Here is a 26,329-nt window from a genome sequence, read left to right as displayed (position 1 = left end):
AATATGGGATTTCATCAGAGAAGTTGGTAATGTTCTCTGCTCAGTGTTTGTTTAATGCATGATCATTCATCCATTGAAGTTTCAGGCTGGAAAACAAACACACAGAATTCCTTGCTCAGGCTACAGTCAGAAGCATGCTATATTTCACTTAAAAATTAACTGTAATGTCATGCACTGAACTGTTCCATTTTTAAAATAGCCCCTTTCAGGGGAAAGGTATTCATTTGTAAATGGGATTTATGAATGCCTGAACCCAGAAAGGTTTGGCAACTCTGCAGCCTATGACCTTATCTAATTGATGATTTTATGTTTTCTAGTGTCACTACAGAGGTGCCAAGGTAGGACATTTAGCTTCACGGCCTGGTATATTTGCAAGAAAGATTGTTGGAAAAGGCCTTGTGCTCCTTGCAACAGCAGCCACCTTTCTCACGTGAGGATGTAGGTACGATAACGGGGACCTGAGTGTAAAGGCCCTTCTGATACCCTTCTGTGTTCTGATACGGCCAAGCAGATGTCAAGCTTTGCAGAGGGCAGCAAACAGAAAGCAAAAAGCTTGCTGGACCGTGAGGAAGAATTAGGTCAATCAATGGCTTTTGCTTTCTCAGCCACATGAGTTCTGAAGTATGAGTGTGATTTTTGGTTGACTTTAAGATGGCAAAAACAAGATTTGCATGACATTGCGGTCAAGCTCATGCAATGTTTTACTTTCCCATGATGGACGGGGCGGAGGTATTTTACCGCTTGCTTCCTCTTTGTGGTGTCTTGGTTGGTTCTGAAGTGGATGTGGCTGCAGTCTGTGTTGCTATGTCGGTCTCTGGACCACTGTTTTTTCAGAGGAAGTGTCCGTGGGGGAACTGTAGGGAACGTGGACCTAGAGAGGACACTCTCTTTCAAGTCTGCATTATTCTGAGCATCTTCCTGTTGCTCGCCACCTCTTGGCGTTGGACTTGTCGCATCCCTGAGTTGTTTGAAGTCTTGTTGATGTGGTGGTCCAGCACCACTCTGGTATTTTTTAGATGCTGAGTCTTTAGGGACTTCACCTATGGAAGACTGCAGTCTATCGTTCTCCTCTACTCTCCTTGTTGTCTCACGGGATTCGCCTTTTGATTGTATCATTGCTGCATCCCCAGCAACGCTCCACTCGGACTGGATTTGAGGGTTCACACCACCTTTGTTGTCTTTATTAAAATATTTTTTGGATCTCTGTGGCTTGAGAGGAATAACTTTGGCAACTTCAGAATTCAGAGTTTTGGTGCAATCTCTCTGCAAATCCAGAGGGCTCTGGCCTTCAATTTTCTGCCTTTCACGTCTTCCCTTTGAGACTGGATCCAGAGCCTCCAAGGAGGCAGCAAAGTTCTTTGTTTGCACTTGATGCATGCTTTTCTCATATTGGCAAAGCTTCACGTCGATGCTCTTTGTCCCATTCCTTTGTTTTTCCTTTGGGGAGCCATGTCCATTTTCATGAATGGAGCTCCTTGTTAATACGGAATCATAGCCAACGTTAGTAGCCAGAGGAGCATCCACAGAGTTTATATCAGTTGATCTCAAATCATTTTTAGGAAATATTCCAATTGGAGATGTCATCGTGTCCCATGTTGTTCCATTTTCCCCAGTCCAATGGGTAACCGTCAAAGTGTCTCTAGCCACATTCGAGTCATAATCCAGTGCTCGTCCATTAGCATCCTGCTTGTCAATCAATTTGGCATCACCAGTCGCCTAAGTTGACATAGAGTAAACAGTTGTGTTAGCCTAGCGTGACACTCCTATCATTATCTTACGAAACACTCTAAATATTTTTCAGGACAATTAAGGGGGAAATTCAAATCACAACACTCCTCTGTTATATGTCCAGATAGGTTTTTCTCACTTCTGTTTGTTCTGTCTCAACATTTGGAACATTTGGAATGGCTGACAAGACATTACAGGACACCTGGCCAACCCAAACTCGTCAGAAAAAGAAATGGAAAAATAACGGAACAAATCAGATGTTGTTACTCAAGAATTAAATCTTGTTCTTACTGGTTTCCGCTCTGGTGTTCCTCCAGGAGGAGTTGCTGAGCAGACCCGTTTCTCCCTCTGAGTCACCTTGCTATTGGGCTGTCTCAAAGCCCTCTTCAGCTCATTGATGCTGGCTTGGTGTTTCTGCAGAACATCTTCAGGCTTGTCCAAAAACTGCTGCTTAGACAGTAGAGGTCAAGACAAGGTTCAAAATGATCAGACACATACAAATCAGTTTTCCAGATATGTCATCTATAATAAACACAAAACAATTAGGGATCACATGGAACTGTGTCCTCATGAGCAAAGACTCTAGAGATAGAAAACAGATTACTTGACTTCCACTTCCGTAGTACGCCGTGCAAAGGTTTGGTCGCCATGATGGTAAGCAGAATCCAGAAAAAGTGCACTGTGAAGATACCCTCGGTACACTATTCAGCAATTAACTGCTCTAAAAGACAGTCCAAAAAACAGATTTGTCATTTTTCAAGTTTCCCAAAAACAATCAACAGTATCTATGATAAAAATGTTGTTGTTTATTGTGGTTAATTGGTTCAGGACCCGACTGTGATAAGTGAATTTCCTTTCTTTATAAATGGAATATCTTCGCAGTTATGGTATTGAAAACCTGTTTGCCATTTTCTAAATACAGTATTTAACATTATGAGAGACATGAAATAACACCTATAGTCACCTGTACATCCGTATTACCCGATATAAGCATAGAAAATAAGCAATTTAAGACATAAGCAAACCTTGTGCTCGTGTGTCGCCGCAAATGTGAGGACAGGGAGTGATGTTGGGGGTTCACAGTTGAGTTTTAGCTTGTTGTAGGTTAGAGCTACAACAGTAGCCTGTGTTATTTTTATGATGATGATGATGATTATTATTATTTTTGTGCCTGTTGTGAGATCATTTAAACCTGCAATAAAAGCCTGTTGTTTCGGCAATCAAGTCTGATGCTTGTCTCACTGAACAATTACTGACACCAAGTGACCAATGTAGAATACAACATTCGCAATTTTAATATGTAGGGGTGTCACATGACACCCAACTCACGAGACGAGACGACATACCATGTTAGTCCACAAGATCAAGAAGAGATGAGATTTTAACATTAATTTTAAGAAAAGTACAATGAAAAAATATGACTGGACAAGCAAACTTTTTTTATTTAGCTGACTCACAAAACCATGCAGGAGAGTTTTGAAATGCTTATTGTGCCACAAATTGACGCTAAACGATATTGTTTACAATTTTTTTTAGATCAAATAAACCACTGTTATTATAATATAATAATAATAATAATAATAATGATGATAATAATTAGTTATAATACCTTCACTCTGTAAAGTGGTGGAATAGGCCTTTGTGACATAAAGTATACTTTCACAGAGGCAATTCATATCAATTCAGGCATTCATGTCTGTTATTATCTTATTGTATTTCTGCAATGAGCCACGTTCCACGTTCGTTTCTTGGACACCCATGCGTGTTTCACCAGGAAGGCAGCCGTTCACAATTCGAGGTGGAGATCCTGTGAGGCGGATACTTCACCTTTGCAGAACGCTCGTATTTAATTACCAAATAAATTCATGATGCAAGAAACACTTCCTGCCTTTCACTTTTAATGTGCACGCCTACTTGCTATGGCCGCTAAATTGTCAACACAGATGTCCCCTACGTATGAAGTGTGTTATGAAGCAAAGTTATGGTCGCCACATTATGCCTTCATGTTGAACACACACTCTGGGCAGCCCTAGTGCTGCTCCGGAGGTCAGTAGAACCAGAGTATGGAGCGGAGGGAGCCACTTGCTGTGGCCACCATGATGCATATAGTCGGACACCTGCTCAGAGCAGATCCGGTACTGCCATTATTAATGTTGATGGTGATTAATGGTAACGGCGATTAAAGGTGCAGACAAGTTTGAACACTTGTGTGTTTTGATCTGATAAATCTAGCAACTTTGATCAAGTGTAGAATAACTACAGCGTCTGCTTGGATATTAACACGCATGGCAGCAAAAACATCCATACATCACTCCCTGCCGCTGGACACCCAACGTAGGTTGGATTGCAAGGTTTAAAGTGTGTGTAAAGCACTTAATGTGCGCTTCCAATAATGCCTTGCACACTGCCACTTCCATATTGCATTTATTATCATTCATAGCAGCGATGCCATAGTTCAGTCTGATTGCCTTCTGGCTGCCCTGTTCTCGCCAGACTGCATTTCTCCAAACGAGAAATCTCGACACATTTTGATTGCGCAAGATATCGTAACACGAGATCTCATGACACCCCAATTAAAGTCTTCTGCCTTGTACAGTCATCCCTTGCTACATTACGGTTCAAACATTGCACCCTCACTATTGCGTTTAAAAAAAATAATAATAATAAATGGTCGCTGTTTCGTGGTTGAATGTGGTCTATTATTAGTTATAAAATATGCATATTTACACACAGCGACAGTAGAGTAGTATTCTACACTGGTCTCTAGGTGTCAGTAACGTTGCATAGATGAGACAATAGCCACCAGGAAGTACACTATCTATGCCATTGTGTGAGTCTTCTCTTATCTTATTTATGTCCAAAATGGCTTGTATAATGGTGTCTATTATAATGTCTACTATTGTGGGTAATACAAGTGTAAAAGTGACTATATATGTCTACAGGGCTCTAATAATGGTAAAACCCGCATTTACAAAGATCAAACAGGTTTTCTATGATCTATGTATGAAAATATTCAATTTATTAACCGCGATAAACGAGGGACGCCAGTACTTGTATTTGAGTTAATTTAGTTAGTTAATTTAGCAATTTTTATGCTTGAAATGGTTAATTTAGGCAACAAATATATAAAATTTGCTTTTCTGGCTAATAATAGGCCTCATTAGACCACAAAACTGTGATTATTTATGAATTCATTTTTGAAAAAACTCAATAGAGTGAGCTAGCGATGTTCAAACGGCGATGTGGTGAGGGACAACTGTATACATATAAAGTCTTTCTAAATAAAAAACAATCATTCAGTTTATCAAAGTGGAGGAAATGCGCATAACTTCATTTTACACTTTGCTCACAGCCAGCAAATACATTATACACTGTTATGTATACACTGTTGTGCAGCTAGCCCCGCCCAGCTCGCTTGCTTACCATCATTGCGGACTTTCTTCTCCACTACATACTACACCCTGTTACATGTGACCAAGTGAGCTGTTTTTCTATCTAGCGTCTTTGCTCATGAGGCTGTCTGATAATACTTTCCATAGGTTATGCAAGTGTCTTTACTTTTGTCACATGGACATTTTTGCATTGCGTGATCCAGGCAAATCAGGATTATATTAGCATAACTATTAGGGGTGCTCCGATCGATCGGCCCCGATCAGTATCGGCTGATTTCCATGAAAAAGCACGGTATCGGCATATGCCAATATTTGCTTTATAACGCCGATCACATCCACCGATCACCTCCGCCCCCACTGCGGCATCCAGCCTATAGCGACTGTCTCCCGCCCACTTCCCCTTCACAAAGCCAAAACAAGCATGGCTGCCGTGTGGGGCTTACGTGTCGTTGTGAGAGTGATATAACTTTTGCACCCTGCAAAACATGCCACAAAAACTGTCTTACTTTGGGGGGCAAGCACATGGCAAGGTGTGGCGAGTTATCGAGGCTCGCAACATGATCATACTGTAGTTTGGGCGGCGGCTAATGTAGCGCCCGTGTGTGCATGGCAGTCTGAGGTCTAAGGCGGATAGCCCGAAAAGTGGTTGGATTCGTCAGACTGGTAGTCCTGCTGGAGTGTCATCAAGCTGATCTCACATCCAAATTGTCCTTAAAGAAGGCGCCTGATCAATATAAATACTGTATGTAGTCAAATATATTTGTCTAAATTTTCTCCTTTCATATCTTATACCGCAGGGGTCACCAACATGCATGATTCCCAGGGGCACCAGGGAGCCCAGTTCATTACAGGGAGCCCCCGACGACCAATGAGAAATGCATTCTGAAATACAAAATGTGAGTTGTGGAAACCAGCATTTTGTTAATGTTCTCGTAAAACAAGCACATTCGGTTTGTTTGGGTTGAAATAAGCTAAGCTATGTAAATAAATGTTGCAAAAATGAGTAGCTCTTGGCCATTTTCATTTTGTACAAGTACCTCTCAGCCAATAGTAAATCTAGAAATTCGAATATGTGATCAGTATCAGCATCGTACGATTTCACTCATGGATGATCTGTATCGGTATCGGCAGCAAAAAATCCTGATCGGAGCATCCCTAATAATTATATTAGTATACATTTATACTGTAAGTCTCTAATTGCAGTAACAAAAGCAAAAGTTTGGAAAGGAGGTGTGTGGTGTGTGTCCTCTGTTATACTAATGCTTATTGCCAATAAATGGTTAAACGAATGGAAAGCAGTATTTCTCTTTTAAACAACACCTCGTTCGTATTTATGGGATGAGCAGCACACCTAAGTTTGTGCAAATATGTTACTATGCTTTTGCTATTGAGAGTTTTTGATGTTTAAGAAACAATGGCAAAAAGAATGACAATTTTACTAAGCATTTCACAATCAGGAGGTGGCTTGAGGAAGAACCATACACAACCACAATGGCCTGATACTGCCTCCTCACACACTGCTGTGGGACAGTTTCCAATTCGCAACCAGGATTTGTCGCAACCGGACTAAAGCCTAGGTCACAACCAGACATATGATTTTTTTGGCCATGCGATTTTTTGCTTTCCCCAAATCGCTGTTTTTTTTTTTTTTTTTTTTGGTGGAGAACATAGTTGTGGTGACCATGAAGGAGTAAAATCTCGACACTTATTGAGGACGTATAAAATATCTGAATGTGGTTTGGCCACACTAATTACGTGTGACATACAAAGAAATTTACATTTTCCCACAACTGACACTAGCAAAATGTATGACATGGGTTGGCCGTATGGACGACACATGAAGACGTACAAAGTGTGCAAGTTTGTCTTGCAACCTGAAATAAACATAAGCACCCGTAGAGTTTGTTTGACATGACAAATAACCTCTACAGCTCGAAAATCAGCACATCACGCACACACCCTCTTTGTGTTTTTGCGTTTTTTTTTACATGGACCGGCCGTAGGATCTCGTACGACCGGTTGTGACCTAGGCTTAATGTGGTTGTGTTTATCACCCTTACACAAGCAGAAGGACCAATAATTTTTCAGTTTGGTTGCGGTCTGGACTTTTTCGCAGGCCACTCCATTATTTCTACTTCCAAATTCTGCAGGTTGTCTCTGATAACACATCACTCTGGGGGCGAGTGTTGTCATCATGGAAGATGACGTTTGATCCCAGACTATGGAGACATGGGATTGCCTTCAGTGATGATAAGCCTTGTTTTTGAGTGATGGAGATTTTGACCCGCATATCACACTCTCAGGCACAGCAGAAAGCTAAACACTGGAGTTAACATTAAGAATAAACAGTTGGGCATAGGCAGCAGGGGTGGACTGGCCACCGGGAATACCAGGAGTTTTACCGGTGGGCTGATCAATAATGGGCCGATTGACAACTTGCCTTGGTAACTATGGTAACTAAATCTCCCGGGCCAGCCCGGGAACATGCCACTGCAGACACAACACAACAGAGTGGGTGAGTTGGCACAGTCAGATCCGCCCCTCCCGACACGCAGAACAAGCGCCGTGCAATTTTTGAGCAAAGGATGCAAATCGCTGCCGTGACACGCACATGCAACATCAAGTCAGTTTTTTTTTTAAAGTTCACCTACTTTGTCCCAGTCCGCCCCGATATGCAGTGAAAATGTGGCGTTCAGTTGTGCTACTCATTCCAGAAATGCAATTTCCTCACGAACATTTAAAAGGGAAATTTAATATAGGCTTTCCAACAGTATAAAATGTATTGGCAAGAAGCAACAGAGAAAAGAAACACAAATTCTCTATCCTTTGGGTTGTGTTTATTTTCTTTACACATTTTTTCAATACAAAGAAAATGAAACAGCTTGACAAACTGACATACTTCTACACCCCGACAATCATGCTTTTGATTTGACTGAAAACACAAGAATGCTTTGACAGACGACTTTGTGAAAATGAGCTGCTGACAAAGGAGGACAATGCCATTTAAACGAACAGTTTTCATGTTCTTGCAGGAATACAAGTGAAGTGACGTCAAAGTAGAAGAAACAGGCAAGTACCTCCTGTTTGGGCCGAGCCGTGGCCAGATCCTTGTCCGACTAGGGAGCATGCCAAGTGAGATGAGGTGATAGGCAAAGCAGATGAAGGTCAGATTTGATTTAGTTTGGATCATTTGCATGCAAGATGTAGTTTTAAAAAATAGGCAGGCATGCAGGCAGGCAGAGACTGTCATCAAATACCAGTAATCATTTTCAGTATTGGCCAAATGAATATTAATGCACTGTTTATTAGACTAAACATGAGCAGTGTGGTCTGCTTTTCTTAAAGACTAGGTGATAAAGTATCACAACTGTATGCGAGGTGTTTTACAGAAATGTTTCGTGTGTAGAGGCTTGTAATTAAAATGTCTGTTGATGCTCCAATATTAGGCTCTTTATAAGAGTTGTGAAGAATAAACCGATATGACCAGATATCCAGTTTGACAAGAGAGAAATACGACTGCGTTGGTAGCAGTCTCCTCGATCTATAAGACTCAGCCATGAATTTAGATTAATTGAGTGTAGAGACATGCACCGGGTATCGCAAGGCGAGCACTTGGTTGATGGTGCATCTCTAAAACAAAGCAACAGCCCGGGCTGCCCATGAAATGATTCTCGAGCATTTTTCACAGTTTACCATGACTGAAGACGAGAACGGATGTAATTGGTAGCAGAGCGAGCACTAGCTAGTCACCGCAAAACATTTTCAACACATTACCAAAACAAAAATCGAAACTTTGGAACTTCTTTGGATTTTACATGAAGGGCAGAAAACTGAACAAAAGCCACGCCATTTGTAAGCTGTGCAGAACAGAACTGACATGTGTTGACATGTGATTCTTTTTACTTTATTTTTGCCATTTGAGCTAATGAGACCCACAGAGGAAGAGTTAGACGCTGGGGAGATAAAGCTAAATGAAAAGCTAAATTATACAACCCGGACAGAGCGTGTGATTAAAGTTTATGAAGAGTTAATAGGCCTGCTTAATTCCACACCACCCACAGAACACTACATCTTTTAGAAGAATCTAACGACGACGACCATTTGTCCTTTTTTCAATATCTCCTCCTCCAACTCCATTACAACAACGTATGCTCGACCACTCCTCTTCAAAGGTAAATAACATTTATCATTACGTATTATTATATCACTTTTGTTATTATTTTTTAATTAATTTGCCTCGTTTAATATTAATACTGCATCCAAACTCATTTACATACATACACATATACTGTATATGTATACATGTACATGTAGTACCTATATCATTGGTAATATTACCTTTTCCCCTACTTAAGAACAATTCGACATAAGAACGGTCATCTGGAACCAATTGTGTTCGTTAGTTGGGGACTTAGTGTATATTGTTTTTTAATCGTATCGTAACCTGTGCATCCAGCTGCGTATCGAATCGTCTATCACAAAGAGATGTAGCTGCTGGTGAGTGGAGCCCCAAGAGATTAGTGAACTCCGGAGATATTTTACTGAACAATCAACAATGCTTAAGGACCATCTGTGTTGTAATGTCGTTGTAAAATCAGTGCCTCTAATAGTAATGAAAGTGTGTCTCCTGCAGGACTACGTCAGGTGTGCTTTCTTGCAATGCATGGACTCATATTTGCAGATATAGTCTAATATGAAGTTAAACAGAAACTATTTGCTAGAGAGCAGACTGAAGCACAGAAATGAATAATAAACGTGTTGGAGGGTTTTTTTGTATGTTGTCTGTCCATTTATCTGGTAACGAACTGCTGCTGTTTCCATCTATTACCCGTACTGGGATTCAGCAGAATTGCAGCCTGAATAGAAATAACATTCTTTTCAAGGATAAACAATCAGAAACAGAGGGTGCAGACATGAGGCATCTATTGCCAAAGTGGCTCACCATACCTGGGGTTAGTGCTGATTATGCAGCTCAACAAAACCTACATTCCCCAGATTTAAACGGTACAGCAAAGGTGGTTATCAACTTACTTTGTCAAGTTGGTCCTCGGCTTTGTGCTCGGTGCGCATTCCCATAAAAGTGGGAGTTTGATGTCATATTATTCTACTTCTGTGCAAAAATGGAGCGATACCCCACCCGGTATTTTACACAAGAGGAGCAAGTAATTATTATGGAGAGTTATGAGTTCAAAAAGATTATCACTGCCAAAAACAACACTGTCGCCGCCAATAGAGCGAGGGAGGCAGAAAATGTTGAGCGTGTAAATACGTAAGTTGACACTGATTGTTATACTATATCCGTTGTATTTTAATTTCTGAAAGCTCAACATTGTGAAACATTTACATATTAACACTGATACATTAAATAAATAAATACAAATTTTATAAACTACAGCAACAACTAACTGTCTTTTTGCATCTTTGAAGTATGGCTACAGCGTTTTCATATTTTACTGTTATACATTTCACATCCTGTACTCCCCGTGGTGCCCACTAGACAGCAGTGTTGGTGTGTTTTGTTGAGTTTTTCCTTTGTGACACGTTTGTGATTTGTCCAGTTGATTAATGTCTCAGAGTGCGTATTCCCCCAGCAAATATTGTAATATAAGAAGACTAAGGGCTGAGTACTCATGCGAGGACTGCTGTGACATATACGTCTGCTAACATCGACTGAATTAAAGTTTCATATGACATTTTATTCCTGACACTCGGATAAAAAGTGAGCAAATGTAGTGTATTCCGTTGACTAAAAATCTATCTCTGAATCCTCGCGGATCAGTGTGATCTTGAAAAAGTCACTCCTGTCGTAGTGCTGCCGAATTATTGTTGCTGCCAGGTCCAATGGGTTCTCAACAAATGAGTTACACTGTGAAAAATGACACTTTTAAAACCATTTTAAGATGAAAGTCTCGATAGTCTGGTCGGGACCAAGTTATGATTTTAGCCTAAATTACAATGGTGATGTAGCCGCTTTAAAAGAGAGTCACCTTCGTACTACAGGCAAGACTGGCTTTAGACCCAACAGATCTTGCTAACCCACTAAACTCACTTCGCAATGTGGTACAAGACTGACAACAACCACAACCACGCACGCACAAAAAGGGAGCAAAATACCTCTGGTTTTGAGTCTACAGGCGAGGCTGCCTCCTCAGCCTGCAGGGCAAGTCAAAAGCCGGAAGGGGGGGGAAAAAAAGGTCAGACAAGAACAAAGGGGGTGGTTAGCAAGAAAAGGGTGATGACATCAGAGCAGTGAGAGGAGGAAAACATTTCAGAGGCACTTAAAGAAATAAAAGGAGATTTAAGATCAAGTGAAAAGCCTCATACTGTGAGGTATTAAGTGTCAGAAGTGGAGCAGAAAACGGTAGAGATTAAGAGGTTGGTTAAATAGGGATGATGAATACTAGTGCCACATGCAAAGGAAGGTGAATGTTAGTCAAAGTTCAGGAGTGACTTTTCTGTAAATGTGAACCATTTTTCAAATGTATCACCTTTTTATGGAATAGCTTTTTACATGTATATTAACACATTCAATCCCAGCCAATTTTCAATAGACAACCCGTTCACTACTGGTCATTTTGACCGATCTTTCAAGGCACACAGAATATTGTGTTCTATGACTATATAAACATGGAACCTACCAAAAGAAAGATTAGACTCCCATCTTTCATCAGAAAAAAAACATTGTTTCTACCCTTTTCTGTTCTTTAGTAATCAGCAGTATAACATAGGTAAGTCTTGGCAAGTTGTTGTTTTTCAAGCCATGTTGTTCCTATTTGATGTACACTTAGCTGGTGTGACATATGGACACTTGCCAAAAGTGACCGTGTTTTGGTTTTGTTTCTTTCTGTGTCACTAAATAAATAAAGATACAGTTGTTGCTCACATACCACTTGTATTTGTTTATCTGAGTGTTTTAACCTTTTTCTTCGAGGTGTAAAAAGCTGAAAATGAGATCTGCTCATTTGCAGCAATCTCCAGCTGTGTGCAAAAAAAAACCGACAAAAAAACAACTTTGGACGATTAGTCCACTGTGGACTAAATCTAATGAATCAGATTCGACTGTGAAAATCCTTTTTCAAATACAACCCTACTAAGAACTCATTATTCATTCACTCCACAGTCACACATTTAAGGTGGCAACATCTGTAGCTACAGCTGCCCTAGGGGAGACGGAAGGAAATGTCGCTGCCAATTCGTGCCAACGGCCTTGCTGACCACCACCAAAAATTCATTATTCACATGTACGCAACAGTGTGGACGGCATTGGAGGCAAAATACTGTGGGTGAAGTGTCTTGTCCAAGGACACAACAGCATTGACTGTGATGGAGAAAGCTGGATGTGAATACCTTGAACTCCAAAGGCTTAGCAGATGTTGAGATGCTGTCACCACGAATGTGCTCTAGGCCATGGTGAAGGTCCAAGTCCTGGTCGGTGTCATGATCCTGGTCTTGGTCTGGATAGTCATAATGGTCTAGGTCCAGGCTTCCTTCTTGATCGAGATCTTCTCTGGACATGAACTGGGTGCGCTCACTCAAGCTTCGCTGAGACAACTGATCCATACTGTTACCTAAAGCTGAAGCTGGGAAAAAATTGGTTTAATGTACACGTTTTAAGGAACATATAACAAAGATCTATTTAGGTTGTTATATATTTTGTTTGAGGAAATGCATAAACATGTGAAAGAAAATCTCTTGGCAGATCAGTCACAACTCTACATTGAGGGTGGGAGCTGTTCCTATTTAATACAGACCAGTTATTCTTAATAATGTTGTTTCTGGAGTAATGTCCCTCAGTGTACGTCTGTTTAGATTCTAATTCCTGTTGGCTGTGCACAGGGGTGTGTGGCGATGTGACTGTGAGTTTTGTTAATTGGCCTACGAGGCTACAGTTATTGAGCCTTGAGAACTCTGTCAACAAGTGGCCAAACAAACGCGACGCAACGAGAAAAAAAAAAAAATCCAAGCAATTAAATTGATCTATGCTGCAGCATGTGCTAGGTGGCTGGTGTTTCAGTTAAGTATTTTATTTCATGACAAATAACTGTTGTTATTGGTGTCATGTAAAAGAAATTGCTAAATTAAAGCATGTCGGACAATATGAGAGAGTTGTTTTCCTAGTATGCAGCCTACTTACCGTAATTTCCAGACTATAGAGCACCAAATATATTTAAAGAAAAATAAATATTTGTACATATATTTGTCCCACCTGTCTATAAGACATGGGATATTTAGTATGCAGAAAATTGTTACACAAAAAGATTTTTTTAAACCTTTGATTGAATAAGTGTTTTTTTTCCAAACGGTGCTGAACAGTGTGTGTAATATGGCTAGTTAAACAGTAACCTACCAGAAAACATTGCAGTCCTCCCCCTACTCCTGGGAACTAAAATCACTAAAGTCATCTTCTTCAGCATACAAGTGAACATCCTCATAATTCCTTCATCACACACTTTGTCGGTCTCGCTCCCTCTCTCTCTCTTTCTTTGTCGCTTTTGGTGTTACTTTTGTCTCGAGGCATATTAGCCATTTAGCTTGAGCAATCCTCTTCATCAGTTCAGCCTTTCGAAACCCGTTGGTGACAGTGTACGGTTGGTGGACTGAGCAGTCCAAACAGAAGCTGTAGTAATTCTACACTTGATCAAACTTACTTAACATGTGTCATAGATCGCTGCATAAGATTTCAAAACATGATATTAGCTTCCACTTCACTCATCCATGTCACTACTTCTTGAAGCTGCACACTAAGCATCATGGGAAATTTTGTTTTTAGACATAAATTAGCCACATCACGGTACAAGGTGCAGGGTTCAAGGTGTGAGAAAAAAGTAATGGCTTATACCCCGGAAATTACAGTAATTGATTGTTTTCCTGACTTTTTTTCATACAAAAACACCATTGCAACATTTGGATGCACAGTTGCTTTTACTTGCCAGCCAAGAGTTACTTCTGCCTTCATAACAAAAAAAATAACATGGTACAGTACTAACTGTTGCTCTTACCCCCATCAATACTTCGGGACAGCAGGTATCTCTTGCTAACCGAGCGATCAAACTGAGGTGCAGGCCTGTCAATCAGAGCACTGGCCTGTCTGGTTTGGGCTTGAGTTCTTCCACTGTAGCGGAACTTGGAGCCTATCACCAGGAAGCCCTTTGGAGGTGGCTCTGGAGAAACCAACCTGCAAGAGTGTTTTTTTTAATGGATTTGTTTGGAAACTCATATATTAAATTAGCGCTGTAGTCAAAGAACCGATATATAGCAGTTGCTGATTTTTATTAACTTTCAGAGGTAGCTGTATTAGCAAAGTTTGGGAAGGGAAGGACAGTTAGGTTGTGTAAGGTGTAACTACAGGGGAAAAGGTGTTCTACTAAGTCCTACCTGAAGAAGGTGTGGTGCTCAATGCAAACCTTCCAAAGGCGCTTCGAGGCCCGATGGTTGGGCAACTTGAAGCCAATGGTGCTCTCAAACTGTTCATACTAAGCAGTGAGGGGAAGGAGTGATGGAGGAAGGCGGTAAAGAAAGAAAGATGAGGGGAGCAAGTGCAGGGAAAGATGAAGGGATAGTGTGAGGGTGAGCTGTGACTACTCCAAAGAAATGGAAGAATCAATATTCTTTTCTTTTCAGTCCAGTCAGACATATTTTCTTTAGTGACACATGCCATCCGACAAAATGAACATTTTGTGCACTCCATCACATGTTCGGTGGGGTGGACAGAAGCAGCGGCTGTCCAATCAATAGATTATTAGTAAAATCACAGGTCTTTAAACATCACAATGAGGGCTGTTCTTTAGCAAAACAGAATAAAAAAGTTCCTAAGAAATGGTTAAACGGCACCCTGAACCCCCACAAAAACTCACACACAGCTGACTTGAGGATATAGAGGCAAAATTAGTTTTGTCTTACTCCCATTTCTTCTTTTTGCATTTTAAAGCTCTACTCAGAACCTCCTCAAGATTTGACAGTGCAAAATGTAAATTCTTGCAATTTTTCAGCTGTTCTTAAAATTTTTTATCAGAAGCCTATCACACTATATTGATGATGATGATGTTACTGTATACTGCGGGACCCAGTCAGCTGTGGTTGATTCTTCAAGCTTCTGATTGGCCAAAATGTGCATGACATCCGATGAATGTGTTTTCATGTGGAGAAAGATTTGTTTAAAGTTTTTATTATTATTTTTTTTTTTTAATCAGATTTATATCCACATACAAACGAATGTTGAAAAAAATGGGAATTGCAGTGTTCAAAAAAATCAGATATAGGTCATATGTGAGCAAAAACATCAGAACTGACCTGCAGTGTGAACATACAGTAGCCTAAGTCACGCATCACACATGATGTTGTTTACTTACCTCTCCAGGGCGGATCTTAATGTAGAAGTTGCTCCTCTTATAGGAGATCTTGAGGATCTTTGGCCAGGCGAAACGGTTGATCCTTAGGCGGTCTCGATAAATGAGCAGACCGTTGGCGCTCACGCCAAGCATTATGTCAATCCCCTCAGAATCCTATTCAGCAAAGACAGTGCAAATAAGAGCGTGTAGATGCTATAGAGAAATGTGACATCCCTCTGTGCACCTTTGCATGATGTAGGTCCACCCCATACATTGACAGCTTCTTGGCATTTTCCAGAAAGTTCACTTCTGCTTCTGCTGGACTCATTCCCCTGCAGCAACATATGAGTCATCATTAAATCTACTACATCCCACAAATCAAGCAATACCACTGTGGCTTTAGGTTGAACTAATGAAGTAAATTTGTGCTGACCTATAGTTACGATGAAGCTCCATCACTCTCTCCTCCAGCTCTCGGGTCTGGTTAGGGGCAAAACGGAAGTCGGCGATGTAATCTGGCCCATGATCCTCTGGCTCATAATCTCCCAGTTCAGCTTGAACAGTGTAGGAGCCCAAAAGGGCATGGGTAACAAAAGAACAGGGCAGACGGCCAGATAGGATGTCATCCCTTAACTGCAGGCACAAGTAGTACCTAGGAATACCACATATGACAGTCTCAGTCTTTTTGTTTCAGCCTCTTTATTTCCAGACTAATATTCCTATGTCCATTATTATCTCCTGATTTTCACACTGGTGCAACCACAAGATTCTTTACTGTACACAAAATTACAACAGAAACTTTGATCAGCAACAAGAAAAATTCTACAATAAGAGCTAATAGATTTCTGTACATGCTGGTGGTGTGGCCTCAATAGAGCAACAGTAACTACTGTCCCAAGGAATGCACAGTGCATGATAGAATTTCACAGAACATTCATAAAATCTGATTTTTTTAATCTTATTAACCTTATTGCTGGGTTGCAACCACATGAGGCAGTTTGTGTCATTTTTGGGTTTGAAGGAATTCCCTTATCACTCCTCAAATAAGTTGCTGTCATTTATAATTCAGCGTTACACCAGGTAGGTGTGAAGTTAATGTTTTGTTAGATTTTTCAGTTGCTTCCCTGTTGTCCAGCGATGGATGTTTTGCATAAGCTTAGATTTGAAAGATTGCTTTTCCTCCATTTTTTGGTCTAAGATGAGTTGATTAAAATACTTCACAGACATTTTATAAATTCTTCTGTTGCTTTTTTGTTGACAATTATTTTTTGCTCTCATATAAACTGGGTTTATATTTTTTTTGTTGTGAGGCAATTATTTCTGCATTTTCCATTTCCATGAGCATTTTCGAGGTCTAACAATATTTTAACTTTTGTGGTCTTTGGTCACTGAAAACTCAAGCGTGTTCAGATTCTGCTCCACTCAACGAGAGCAACAGGTTCAGAAGCCACCTTTCTCTGCGCTTTTTGGTTTTTTTTTACTTTTGTTCCCTTTATGATAGACTATCTTAGTAATAACTTTTTCCGAAAATCCTATTTGAACGATTTCCACAAGCGAGAACAGCGCATGTACCCTGCATTTTTGGTCTGACTTCCCTTGATGTCTAGCCACGAATATGCTTATTTGCCCCCCATCTGCTTGAGCCGGTGATGACTGCAACTGGATGTGACATGCAATCCAGCAATTTATCCAATAAGATTTGTTAATAGATGCTCATATGTGGACAGCAATCCAGATTCTCACAGTTGGAACATTGTCCTCATATATTTTTACCATTACTCTCTATTTGTTTTCAGCACACTATTACTATACTTCTATTGATACTATGAGTGTATTTACAATGAGTTAATAGTTGTTCCCCATGACATGCTGAGCCAGCTGATGTCAGCACACTAGAAGAGCAGATTGCCACAACCTGCAACACCACACTGCGCTCCAGGAAGCTCAAGAGCCCATTATTGAAAAGAATGCTACAACAAAATGCCATTTTGGACTTCCTTTCAAAACAATCTGAGAAAGAACAACAACAGAGGAGACAGTTACTCATATTTAGGCCTGTCACGATAATCAATAAATCAATTAACCGCACAATATATAAAAACAAACTCGACAATTTTGCCGGCCTCGATATATTGATATGTTTGTGTTTCTTTTGCTTTGAGTGAGTGGACGGCGTGAGTGAATCCTCCTGCCAATCATTCAGTCTCTTTCTCCCACTGGGGGGGAGGCGGGACCATTGGCGAATGCACACACAGAATGCTACAAGTGATCTTCTTGAGGAGTAACAAGCCAAGAAGAATTAATAAGGTAAGCCCATGAGCACAGACGGGCCGATTTGTCGCATTTGTTTGAAAGTAGTGGTGACGAAATAGGGGAAAAGGACCAACTTGCATGTGCACCTCAAACACAACCACCCTGTCCAGTTTTCCCAACAGGGAAAAAGACTGCTGCTCGAGGTACAGAGGAGCCTTCGTCCCGACAGTCAGCACTTACTGAGGTGCTTGGTCGGCAAAGTAAATACAATGTTCCCTCATTTATTGCGGAGGATAGGTTCCCAAAATAGCCCGCAATAGGGGAAATCCGCAAAGCAGACAACTTCCTTTTTTTTTACACTTATAATATATGGTTTAAGGCTGTAAAACACCTCACCATACACTTTATACACTTTTCTCAGACAGACAATAACATTTTCTCACATTTCTCTCTTGTTTAAACACTCTCAAAAAAGTTCAAACCTTTGTTTGAATTTTAATGATCAACCTGAATGATCAACACAAGAAATTACAAAACAAAAGAAACAAAAGAAAAGTCACTCACACATATTTCACTTCTGTGACCATGCCTTTTCGTCCTGGCGCCTATCTGCTGTACTGTACCGTTTTTGTATCCTTGTTAAAACATATTGCAGCAGACGAACCAAAGATTCATTTACAAGCTAGCAAGCAAGCAAGCTTGCGATGATACAGGAGACATGGCAGGACGGCACGAAGGAGACTGATTGACAATGGTCTACAGCCAATCAGGACACAGAAAGCAATGGGCGGTGCAGACAGATGAGAGAGAGGTAAGAGATAGACACTCAACTTCCCACAATGCAATTCTTCTTAGAGGGCCAGGCTCGGCCTGTAACAGCGTCCATACGCTGCAATAAAAAAACAAAGAAGCACTAAAAAAATCAGCAAAACAGCGAATCCCCGAAATGTGAACCACAATATAGCGAGGGAACACCGTATAAACAAAATAGCGCAAAATGGTGCACACTCACAGACAGTGTCATTCGCTACATGTTAAGCCTTCCTTTTCAGGAATAATACCCCATGTTGAATATTGATCAAAGTGCAATTTTGTTTACAGAGACGTCATACTCCATTTTAATTATTGTGTTTATTGTTGTGTGTGTGTGTTTTTTTTTATTGGAATGCTTTTTTTCTTCACAGAGCCAGTGTCTATTTTATATTGTTTTTGGTTTTAATTGTGATTGTTATTTCAGTGCAATTTTTACTGAAAGAGATTGAGAGTCCATTCTTTTTCACTGGGTTTTTTTTAAACTTTTTTTGTTTGTTTAATTTACTATGTTGTTTGTTTGTTTAATTTATTTATTTAAAAGCTCTTGACATTCCAGTTACAATGTTAAATACATGGGATGCTCCGATAGATCGGCCACCGATTATTATCGTCCAATTTCTGTAAAAATCATGTGATCGGCATACGCCGATAAATGCCTTTCAAAGCCGAACACAAAAAACGATCGCCGTGCGGCGGCTGCTTGACAACGCAGACATGACATGAATGTGCATGTGTGCTGTGTCACGTAGACTGTGCTGTGACAACACTCGTATTGAGCCAACAAGAAACGCACTTTGTCTCGGTTTCAGTTTGACAGCTTGACACAGGCTACACCATCGATGCTAGTGTGTTTGATCACTCCCTTGTCAAACCCTTGACTTCTCTTGCATCTTTCTATACACGCTTTGCTGAGCTTCTCGCCTTTGGAAAAACACTTTGAAAAAGTGTTTGCCCCGTTCCTGTTTACTGATTTTTTTTATGCATGTTTGTCATACTTTATATGTTTTAGATCATCAAACAAATTTAAATATTAGTCAATGACAAGACAACTGAACACAAAATTTTTAAATAAAACTTTGTATTAATAATGGAGAAAAAAAATCCAAACCTACATGGCCCCTGTGTGAAAAACCTAACAACTTAGCAGCAACAACTGCAATCACACGTTTTCAATAACTTGTAGTGAGTCTCTTACAGCACTGTGGAAGAATTTTGGACCCCTCATCTTTGCAGATTTGTTTTAATTCAGCCACATTGGAGGGTTTTCCATCATGAGCCTGGGAGCCTATCCCAGGAGACTTCGGGTGAGAGTCGGGGTGCACCCTGGACTGGTCGCCAGCCAATCGCAGGGCACATATAGACAAACAACCATTCAACAACCTAACATGCATGTTTTTGGAATGTGGGAGGAAACTGGAGTAACTGGAGAAAACCCACGGTCGCACGGGGAGAACAAACTCCACACAGAGATCGCCATCGGAGATTCGAACCCAGATCTTCCCGATCTCCTGACTGCGTGGTCAACAGGCTACCATGCAGTCAGTTATGGTGGCTTTGACTAATATATAAACTTGTTTGATCATGTGAAACATAAGTATGACAAACATGCATAAAAAATAAGAAATCAGGAAGGGGGCAAACACTTTCACACCACTGTAAGTCATAAATCTAAGCGGTAATAATGACAGAAGTTACAACTGAACTGCTTTGTGGTTGAAACCAACACCAGTGAGAAATTCAGTGTGTTCAAATAACCAATGTGCTCCTTGGGTCACTTGAGGAAAAAAATCTTGTGTAAACACAACCAGTAATTCAAGCAGCAGAGCAGCATTAGAGCAGAGTACATGTCAGAAATGTGTAACATTTTCCTTTTGAAAAAACCAACATTTTTTTCAGTCTTGTTCTTTGTTTCAATTCTATCTTGATTAAAATACCCTTTTCTCTTTTTTACCCTTTACCCTTTTACTCTTTTTAAAACACTTTTCTCACTAATGTCAATCCAAGGTGGAATTTGTGACACTCCATTGTCAGACCCTGTGTTACATTTTGCCAAGCGGGGATATCATGTTACTCCAGGATGCAATGACATGTTGGTTGGTGCAGTCAAAAAAATGATTTAAAAAAGGAAACATAGGCGTAGCTCGAGTCACAAAAATATACAGGGTCAAACAAAACAAACAGGTAAGGCAGAGCTGAACACAGCTGGTGAGACGTAGAAAACACGCTTCAAAGCGTGTCTTGAGTAGAGATGTGCAGGTCACATACGAGTTCTTCAAAAATTGCAAGTTTTTTTCCTGAAATGGGGCTCTTGAGTACTCATTCATTCATGCATTCATTGTGCAAATGTTACTCTAACTGCATTTGTATAAATGTATTAGCCCCATGAAAAAAAGAAAAGAAACTGTGTATAGATTTTTTTTTTTCCCACAATGGTGTAGAGTCAATAATTTTACCTCCATTTTTACTTGTTTAAATGCGGGTCAACTGTAGTTTTACAGTTAATTTTTACCATATATATATTATATATATTTTATTATATATAATAAAATATAAACCATAAACCATATAAATAATACATAAACCATATATATAATATATAATATAATATAATATAAATAAACCATATATATATTTTTACCATATATATATATATTTTTTATCAGTGTGTGGGGGAAAAAAAATCGTGGGGGTCCCTACTGGAGGCAAACTAGGTAGCAAACTGGCATTGTTCAGACACCTGTGTCATGGAGGCATGGAAGACTGAAAATGAAACAGCAGATGCTACTGTGGAGGTCCAGGGCTACCTTTCAAAACCAATTATAAGCAGGGTGGAAAACCCTGTGGAGTACTGGGAGAAACTAAAATTAGTGCATCCCGATTTATATAATCTTGCTCTTGCGTTTTTGTGCACGCTGGCATCTTCTGAACAATGTGAAAGGGTGTTTTCAAAGGCTGGAGGTTGGGTCCAGGTTGTGGCTTAAAACCAAACACTGTTGAGAAACTATTCAATATTATTATTATTATTATTATTATTATTATTATTATTATTATTATTATTATTATTATTATTTAAAACATGTGCATATTTAAGCAAATTGTACATATTTTTGTCAGGAAGCCGGATGTGGACATTGACAAAAAAAAAAAACGGAACAAAGAGACGGAAAGCAGAAGTGCTGCCCAGACAGTTTATGGTGGTGCACCTAAGTGTAAGACGCTACCACAATGGCAGAGCGTAAACTCCGACCCGCACCCGCTGGATTTAAAGCGAACATCTGGAAGCACTTTGGCTTTCACATAGTTGAAGGTAAAAATGAGCTGGACAAGAGCCAGACAAGCTTTGTCATACAAGCTTAAAATATTTTGGAAACACGACAAATATGAGAAACCACATAACACGCTTCCATGCGAACAAGGAGGAAAAACAGCCAGCTGAAGCTGCTGCCAACCAGAGAAACAATGGGCAGGTGATAACTAATTTCCCACCCAACACGGAAAAGGAGAAGCAAATCCCAAAGTCATTCGCAACTTTTATTGTGAGGGATCTGCGTTCATATTTGGTTGTTGAGAAGCAGGGCTTTCGTGTTTTGTTGCGCACTTTGGAACCCAGATACAACGTCCCATCATAACGTTACTTCACTGACACTGCAATTGTCAATGAGGGCAGCCTAGTTTTTTTGGTTATTCATAATATACTGACGTCTGCAAGTATTATTCTTGTTTGAGAGCCGCTGGTACAGAAATCTATATTTTGAATGAAAGCTGTTTTTGAAAACATTATTTTGTGAGAGACTCTATGCTCAGGATTTTAGTTTTAATTCAGAAGTCTTGATTATTTATTTGTGAATAGTGGCAGATTTTTTATGTTGGTTACGCAGAATATGCTGAAGTTTGTTAATTTTATACATGCTGCTACTGGTGCACTTTATCTTTCCTGTTGGTTCTGTGCAATATGTTGGTAGATATAACCTTCCATTATGAAAAGATAATGGAAGTAAATTAATCCGTTTCATGTTAATTTTAATAGTGAATCATTTCAAATATGCTTTGTTTTAGTAGTACACAGGAATATATATATATATATATATATACACTGTATATATATATGGAAAAAATTATGCATTCAAAAATTGACAAACTATTGATCACAAAAAAGGATGCATCGAGATGTAATCACACTGAATTGTGAGGTGGCCAGAGATTCCTACCCCTAATCCATAGTCAGTCATAATCAAGAGCCAAAACAGACACAATAACTCGATTGTATGTGTACAATGTATGTGGCTAAGATACAGCTGCCTGTGATTACACAGCTGGCAAGTAGGTGGTTTTGTGTGCACATGAAGCACATGATAGATAAACCCTTTGGTCCGATGCCTCATGAGGTTACACCTTACCGTCACTAGGAAAGGTCGGGAACCTATGGCTTGCAAGCCATATATGTCACTTTTGATGTCTTCATCTGGCTGTCACACATTTCTTAACAATATACATTTTTTTCAATTATCTTTTTTTTTCCCGCTGACATTTACAGAAATCACAGTGTTAAATATAATGTTCAAAATACAAACATTGTAATGCATTGTAATCCAATCCATTGTATCCATTGTATCCATTTTCTGCCACAATGTGGATGGCTAGAGCCAATGTCAACTGTCCTTCCGATATTTTCCGAGTCAGATGCCAAAACACAATTATAATTTAATTATGTGGTAGCCTACTGGGTCATTCAGAGGTCAAGGAGTAAACTTGCCATCTTTAGTCAGTCAGATAGCTAATTCTGTAGCGCAAACACTTTGGACGAAGAAGATTTCAAAAAGAGAGAAAGTTGCGAGTACTGTACATTTCAGCACAGATGGACAGAGGAATTCACTTTTGTGGAGAGAGCAGGCTTGTCTCCGTGTCTATTATGCAGTGATACAATTTCATGGATGAAACAGTCAAATATAAAGCCACACTTCCGACACGTGCTACATTTGCATCTAAATATCCAGCGGGGGACAGCCGGAAGACGGCATGCCAAGAGCTACTGTCCAGAGTGCAAGCTAGTCAGCAGCAACTCCATGTATGGAGCCGACAAGCTGACTGGTCTTCGGCCGGCTTTGCTGGTTCTTTAACATTCTACTCCATCACACGCGGGCGGAAGAAGGTCTGGTTCAAACCGAGATTAACAGGCTCAGCATGGGTGGAGTGACTGAATCTTGGTCTGCTTTGAAGCGGGACCAGGTGGCAACTAAACCTTGTTTTTCCTTGGAGAGGGTAAAAGAAGCAACCAGACATTGGTCAGCCTTAGAGCGAGTGCAAGAAGCAATTGGGTCTGCCTTGGAGAAGGTATGGGAGACAATCAGACCTTGGTATGCCTTGGAGTGAGTACCAGAGAAAGAGGTGACCTGACTGCTGCCTGTCATGGTGCTGGAGGTGGAGGTGATCTAGCCTCAGAACCGCGTGGAATGGGAGCAGAGCCGGAGGTGACCTGACCTTGCTCTGGCTTGGAACATGATCTGGAGGTAATGTAATCTCGGTCTGCAGTAAAATTGGGACTGGAGGTGAATGCACCTTGAGCTGGCCTTGAGCAGGTGCCGAGGGCGGCTGGGCATCGGACCTGTGTCAAGAGCGAGCCGGAAATGGCTGGACCTTGAGCTGGCGTCAAACAGAGGTATGAGAGGGCTGAACTGGGTCTCGGGCTTACGTTGAGCAACAAGGCTCAAGCAAGTACAGGTCCCCGCACTGGGAAACAGGGGATCATCATGTCGATTGGAATACGGCCATCATCCAGGCCCCACATCATGAAGTCGGCATTCTCTGGCTTAACTTGCTCGTACTGAGCTAACAATGCTTCCAGGTACAGCCAAGTCCAAGCCGTCATCCCACAAGGCATAGCTCGACGCACAAAAAATACAGGCTCGAACAAAACATACAGGCAGGCTAATAAACAAGACAATAATGTCAATAATAAACACACCATGTAGAAAACGGAACAGGTGAACGTGCACAAAAAGTAGCACAATTACATAAACTGGAAAGAGCTTACAGGAATGGAGCAGGTCGCAAGAAAACAGTCCAGCAGACAGAGAAATCCAAATAACCATGAGGCGAAGTGTCGTCAATGTCACACAGCTCAACATAAATCAACATAAATTGCAGCGCTAATGACCAAATCCCAAACAGGCGCACTGCAGCGCTCACGAGTGAAGGCAAGTTGCTGCGTACTGGGTTGAATATTGTTAACTGCAATGAACCAAGAGATGTTCAAACCAACCTGGTGATGTCTTCAATGAGCACAGATGGATCAGGAGGGTAGAACTTAACAGAGAATCCCAAAATCCAGGAGCCAACTGTGGACAGATAATCAATTTTTTTTTTACTGTTTATACAGAATATTTAGCATACTTACAAGAAGCACTATTCATTTCAGCTCAGCAATTAAGTATTTGGTCAATTGTGTTGAACTGTTTGTTGGTTACTTGTTTCTTGAAGCATCTGGAGTAAAACAGAGTGCATCACTTGGCTGCAACCAGACTGTTGATTCAGTCACACATTGTTGTTTGCTAGTCAGCTATGGGAAATCCAGCTACATTCTTGATGACTTCCCTTATGACACAAGACCTCCTGGCACCATTATTCTTCTGGCATTGAAACTCTTCTGGAGTTTCACAGAGAGAGTCTACCATTGCATTAGGAGTTTATATGTATTCATGTATTATTTGATTTATTAATTTTCCTCAGTCTATCAATTCAATGTAATCAAATGCTGAACCCAAATGGAGAGGCAAAGTATTATGTACTGAACTAAACAGACATTTACTGCTCGTGGAAAGTTTGCCAGCATGTTTAGCCTTTGGTTCACCTCTCATCCTCGAAACCTACATTACATTGTACATTGTTAGCCAGGAAGTCAGCATTGCTTGACAATTAAGTTTGAGTGTTGGTCTTAGGTGATTTTAGAAAAATCCTTGAATTTACCTATCTAGCCTTCAAGTATGCTTTTACTGTAGGTTCATTACATAATCAGATACACAATGCACACACACACTTGTGACAATACGTGTGGATACCTTATCACTGTTCAACACTTACCCCGAATTTGCTTTTTAATCTCCTTGGAAGGATCCAGCCAATTCTGATAAAAAATACAATAAAAAAAGACAATGCAAGTTTGAGCTAAGCAAAAACCTTCTCAAGTCATATTTTCAAGAGCGCACATTAAGTCATTCTCCTCAGTGGCTACTCATACCTTGTTTAGCTGATGCACTAAATATTGTCATAAAGTGGACAAAGGCCTCTAAAAAGACAGGGAACATCATATTAACATATTAAAGCTATAAAGGGTAGTAGCTGAATGTACTGTAGTTCCTTCTGCTTAATGTGACCAGCAGCAGAGTATGCACATTTTGGCAAAGGCCATTCTGTCTCATACCATTTTTAAAAGTCTCAAATCAACGTACTGCACTTTAAGTTGTTAATCATATTTTAATTGCTTTAAGGCCACACCATGTGATTGAAAGTTTACACAGACAGCCATAACCAGGCTTTTAAGATTAGACTAAGTAAGAGCATATTTTCACATCAGTGTCTCGATGAGCTACTTTGATACAGTGCATCTATTTTACACAATATTCCACTCTGTTGAATATCCTGTTTCTATAAAGCCCCTGTAAAGTATCATGCCCCTGTTACATAACAATGCAATGTTCTCTTACAATAATTGTACAAACAGTTGTGAAACAAGTAAGGCACATTACTGTGTTAAGACTATAAATGTGTAATTTCATATTCTATGACGCTGCACTGATGAAGTGATAGGGTAAAGGCAGC

The 26,329-nt window shown here is 40.2% G+C and overlaps 1 protein-coding gene across 4 annotated transcripts in view; it reads right to left on the bottom strand.

Annotated features, from left to right (window-relative positions):
- si:dkey-178k16.1 (band 4.1-like protein 1) overlaps positions 1–26,329 on the bottom strand; it is an 86,555-nt gene that overhangs the window by 15,117 nt on the left and 45,109 nt on the right. The window contains exons 5-16 of one of the 4 annotated variants that reach the window (XM_054775130.1): positions 25,592–25,634; positions 24,774–24,849; positions 15,882–16,100; positions 15,693–15,780; positions 15,470–15,622; positions 14,496–14,593; positions 14,120–14,295; positions 12,468–12,694; positions 11,235–11,273; positions 8,198–8,236; positions 2,020–2,175; positions 739–1,716 (exon numbers count right to left, since the gene is read on the bottom strand). In XM_054775130.1, coding sequence (XP_054631105.1) covers positions 739–1,716; positions 2,020–2,175; positions 8,198–8,236; positions 11,235–11,273; positions 12,468–12,694; positions 14,120–14,295; positions 14,496–14,593; positions 15,470–15,622; positions 15,693–15,780; positions 15,882–16,100; positions 24,774–24,849; positions 25,592–25,634 — 2,292 coding nt within the window. Of the gene's footprint in view, positions 1–738; positions 1,717–2,019; positions 2,176–8,197; positions 8,237–11,234; positions 11,274–12,467; positions 12,701–14,119; positions 14,296–14,495; positions 14,594–15,469; positions 15,623–15,692; positions 15,781–15,881; positions 16,101–24,773; positions 24,850–25,591; positions 25,635–26,329 lie in introns of all 4 variants that reach the window. The other 3 variants (XM_054775129.1, XM_054775131.1, XM_054775132.1) reach the window with 3 other exon arrangements.

The sequence above is a fragment of the Dunckerocampus dactyliophorus genome, chromosome 1, assembly GCF_027744805.1.
Source record: "Dunckerocampus dactyliophorus isolate RoL2022-P2 chromosome 1, RoL_Ddac_1.1, whole genome shotgun sequence".
Taxonomy (NCBI): domain Eukaryota; kingdom Metazoa; phylum Chordata; class Actinopteri; order Syngnathiformes; family Syngnathidae; genus Dunckerocampus; species Dunckerocampus dactyliophorus.
This window is presented reverse-complemented; position numbering and strand designations above follow the sequence as displayed.